This window comes from Ammodytes marinus (genome assembly GCF_949987685.1).
Source record: "Ammodytes marinus genome assembly, chromosome: 21".
NCBI lineage: Eukaryota > Metazoa > Chordata > Actinopteri > Uranoscopiformes > Ammodytidae > Ammodytes > Ammodytes marinus.
The window spans coordinates 26,205,829-26,210,828 of NC_137225.1; the positions used below are offsets into that span (position 1 = coordinate 26,205,829).

The 5,000-nt window shown below is 40.9% G+C and overlaps 1 protein-coding gene across 1 annotated transcript in view; it reads right to left on the reverse strand.

The window, feature by feature from the left end:
• The window catches only part of LOC307267613 (histone-lysine N-methyltransferase 2D-like), a gene marked incomplete at its 3' end in the record, with an annotated part of 98,169 nt that overhangs the window by 45,692 nt on the left and 47,477 nt on the right, over positions 1–5,000 (reverse strand). Inside the window, exons 36-39 of the mRNA XM_080049972.1 lie at positions 4,832–4,954; positions 3,750–3,782; positions 3,207–3,338; positions 492–582 (exon numbers count right to left, since the gene is read on the reverse strand). Of these exons, the coding sequence (XP_079906098.1) occupies positions 492–582; positions 3,207–3,338; positions 3,750–3,782; positions 4,832–4,954 (379 nt within the window). The remainder of the gene's footprint in view (positions 1–491; positions 583–3,206; positions 3,339–3,749; positions 3,783–4,831; positions 4,955–5,000) is intronic.

The window sequence follows — 5,000 nt, forward strand, 5'->3', positions numbered from 1 at the left end:
CCAAGGACACAACAACCATGACACAGGTGGCAGGGCGGGGATCGAACCTCCAACCCTTTGATCATCGGCCGACCTGCTCTACCAACTGAGCCACAATCGCCCCAAATATAGTATAGTAATAAAACATAAGTAGGATAGATGTGTGTGGGAGTGACAGAAACCTGTATAAGCATGTAGGAAAACCACATACCCCCCTAAAGATTAATCATAGAATACAACGATACTTTTTTTTTAAATGCCATTAAAATAAAATAAAGCAAAAAAACTCAAGGAAATAAAAATAAAAATAATAATAAATAAATAAATAAACACAAAAAAAAATCACACAATTAATGATTTATTTTTAAAAGTGAAAAAAATAAATAATAATATTCCAAATAAATAAATAATTTCTTATCAGAAAGCTTCCAACCAAAAAAAAAAATTTAAATTAAAAAATTTAATTTAAAGATAAATGCTGAATAATTATTTCTTATGAATAATCTTCCAACCTGAATCTGTCTGGAGCCATGGCAGAGTGGGGGAAGTGAGGAGACGCTCCCATCAGCCCGTTCATCATGGGCAGGCGAGGAAACATGGCGCCTTGAGACAGAGAGACGGAGATTTAATTCAGATTATTTATGAATTAGTCTTAAACCTGCAGTGTGTAGAATTTTGGGTTTTATTTCCTAGCAGATTTTGTAGAAAGTAATTATAATATCCATAAGTACATTTAATTTAGTGCATAATAGCTGAAAAAAATGTTTTGAATTATTTTTTTCCCTTAGAAAGGGTCTCATATATGTCCATATTTCTGCATATTTTGGACCAAGGCCTAGTGCCACCATCTTGAAAGTGTCATAGTTGGAATGTCATCAGGTGCATTGTTTAAAATGTAGAATTGTTCTTGTCCTTGAAGGCCACTGTAGCTTCTGTTATTATTCTAAATGGTTGGGGTTACCCAGGGAGTGCTGCATTTTAGAACTTTGTAGATGATGTCATATTACACACTGCACCTTTAATTATATTCAATTGTGTGCAGGGTTTTAGAACAGTGAGGTACTCCCACTCTTTTATCCCTGCAACCATCAGGTTACTGAATGATCACAAGGGTCCGGAGTAGGTGGAGAGCAGCAGGGTAGATGGGTGGTTGTTACTGACTGAGTTGAGTTGAAATGAATGTGAGTTGAATGTGTGTGTTGGACTGCTGTTTGTCTATTTATGTTATTTCTACCTCGTACTGCTTTTTTTTTTTTTTTTTTTTTACGATTTTATAATTTTTTTTACATATAGACAAAAAGACAGAATAAGTAGACACATACAATACACACAAGACACATACAATACACACACGACACATACAATACACACACGACACATACAATACACACACGACACATACAATACACACAAGACACATACAATACACACACGACACATACAATACACACACGACACATACAGTACACACACGACACATACAATACACACACGACACATACAATACACACAAGACACATACAATACACACACGACACATACAATACACACAAGACACATACAATACACACAAGACACATACAATACACACAAGACACATACAATACACACACGACACATACAATACACACAAGACACATACAATACACACACGACACATACAATACACACACGACACATACAATACACACACGACACATACAATACACACACGACACATACAATACACACACGACACATACAATACACACACGACACATACAGTACACACACGACACATACAATACACACATGTACTGCTTTTTATAGTATTTATTTAGATTATTTTTTACTGCGAGACTGTGGCTGTGTCTGAAATCGCGCACTTACGTAAGTGCACTTACATTGAGTGCACTTTATTATCCCTACAGTACACTTACTTATAGACACAGTGCTCTCATTTCTACAGAGCACTGTCCAAACTGCCGTCGCGCACCTACCGGAAATGACTTTGCATTTTGACGGTTCTTCTTCGGTGGTATTTTTTTCTGCTTGCGTTACCGATAGCCAAAACAGGCACATTAGTCGCGGAAAAACTAAAACAATATATAATTTAACTTTTGTGGAGCGCGTCCATCTCCACGGTTGCTTCAAGCTCCTCTATTTTGATTAGAATGTCCCGTCCTCTCCGTTACGTAGGCAAGATGGCGGCCGTTGAGTGTGGAAAGTGTCCATCGCTCCACACTCAAGTTTTAGACCGTTTTGAGAGCACGACAGAGGAACTTACAGTGCACTTCATTTTGGCACACTCTCCGGTTTTGCGCAAAGTGCACTCAAAAAAGTAAGTGTAAGTACAGAAGTGCGCGATTTCAGACACAGCCTGGAGCTGTAAACTAAATTGCCCTTCTTGGGATGAATAAAGTTTTTTCTGATTCTGATTAACAGTTTTTTTTAAGAGTAAAATTCAAGCGCTTTCAAGTTCAAGTGTGTGTCTGTGTGTGTGTGTGTCTTGCTCCGACCAGCTCCACTGTGTGTGTGTGTGTGTGTGTGTGTGTGTGTGTGTCTTGCTCCCACCAGCTCCACTGTGTGTGTGTGTGTACCTGTGTGGTGTGTGTGTGTGTGTGTGTGTGTGTGTGTGTGTGTGTACCTGTGTGGTGTGTGTGTGTGTCTTGCTCCCACCAGCTCCACTGTGTGTGTGTGTGTACCTGTGTGGTGTGTGTGTGTCTTGCTCCTACCAGCTCCACTGTGTGTGTGTACCTGTGTGGTGTGTGTGTACCTGTGTGGTGTGTGTGTGTGTGTGTGTGTGTGTGTGTGTGTGTGTACCTGTGTGGTGTGTGTGTGTGTGTACCTGTGTGGTGTGTGTGTGTCTTGCTCCCACCAGCTCCACTGTGTGTGTGTGTACCTGTGTGGTGTGTGTGTGAGTGTACCTGTGTGGTGTGTGTGTGTGTACCTGTGTGGTGTGTGTGTACCTGTGTGGTGTGTGTGTACCTGTGTGGTGTGTGTGTGAGTGTACCTGTGTGGTGTGTGTGTACCTGTGTGGTGTGTGTGTGTGTGTGTGTGTACCTGTGTGGTGTGTGTGTACCTGTGTGGTGTGTGTGTGTGTGTGTGTGTGTACCTGTGTGGTGTGTGTGTGTCTTGCTCCCACCAGCTCCACTGTGTGTGTGTGTGTGTGTGTGTGTGTGTGTGTGTGTGTGTGTGTGTGTGTGTGTGTGTGTGTACCTGTGTGGTGTGTGTGTGTGTGTGTGTACCTGTGTGGTGTGTGTGTGTCTTGCTCCCACCAGCTCCACTGTGTGTGTGTTGTCTCTGGTCCTGTTGGTTGTTGCTGTCGTTTGGACTCATGACAGCAGTGAACACATCCTCCACGTCTTTCCCCTCCAGCTCTGCACACACACGCACACACACGCACGCACACACACACGCACACGCACACACACACACAAAAATGAAAAATGTTAATGAATTCTACACACTGTGGCTTTAAAGTCTCTACGAGGAACTTTTAAATATTTCTGAAACAGTCTAATTTTTCCTCTGATGATCATAAATTACATGAAACAGAAAACGAGACCATCAGTGTAAAGAATGCAAATTTTATATCGTTTTTCTAAATGCCTTTGTCATGGGTATACTATACGCTCACCCAGGAACAACAGCTGGCGTGGTAAAAACACTACCGCTTTTGTCTAAAGGGGGGCGCTAGAATTAACACACACTGAAAGTTCCTCGGAGCAGCTTTAAGTACAGCATAGAGATAAAGTGTTGTAGCTGTGTTAGATGCTGTTGAGTCTTACCTGGGATCTTGTAGAGTTTGCTGAGGATGGCTCCTAAACAACGACAACACAATATCATGTTATTAAATCTTATACATATTGGGCTATACAAATAAAACTGATTTAGTAGTTTTTACAGAAACACTTTCAATTAATCAATCAATCAAACAACTTTATTTATCCCAGAGGGCAATTCAGTTCAGCAGTCCTACACACACTAAGCAACACATAACAGACAATATACAGCCAATAAAAAACAGTAAACAGGACACAGGATATGTCAGAGAGACACAATGGCTGGGCATGAGTAGGCCTGCACAGTTAAAAGAATAAAAAACATCAGATCCAAGTGAATAAATAAATGAATAAGTAAGTAAGGTGCCTAACAACGACACTGATACCCAAGTGGTACAGCAACAAGAATCATGTCCAGACACTGCTGTCCAGGTTTAACAGCCTGACAGCAGACGGAATAAAAGACTGAGAGACCCTTATAACATGTAATAGGTAATCTGAGGTGTTCCTCAAGGCTCCATCCTCGGTCCCCATTTGTTCTCTGTTTACAAGTGATTTAAATAATGTATTTGTCCCTTTTTATATATATTTTTTTTTTTTATTCAAAATATCACGGTATGTAAACTGGTGTGTGAACAAAGGGGCCACCATAGCTAGCACACAGTACAGACAGGTAGCGGATCATGAGGAGATATTCACTGATTTTGACTAAAAGTGATTTTGACAACAAGCGTTCTCCAGAATCACTGACTACACTTTTCACCAATAATAATAATAATAATAATAATAACAATAATAATAATAATAATAATAATACTACACATACACACACACACACTCTTTAAATTACACACAGTAACACACACGCACACACACACACACACACACACACACACACACACACACACACACACACACACACACACACACACACACACACACACACACACACACACACACACACACACACACACACACACACACACACACACACACACACACACACACACACTCTTTAAATTACACACAGTAACACACACACACACACACACACACACACAGTAACACACTTTACAGTCTGAACTCACCGTCAGAAACCATCTTGTCGAGCTCGGGGCTCAGAATGGCGTCTAGAGGCTCCTCCCCCGCCGACCGATGGCCACGCCCACTTCCGGTCAGAGCGTCGGCCATGTTGGAAATGTCCAGACCAGCTGAGAGACAGAAACAAAAGAAAACAAAAAAATATTCATTAAATAT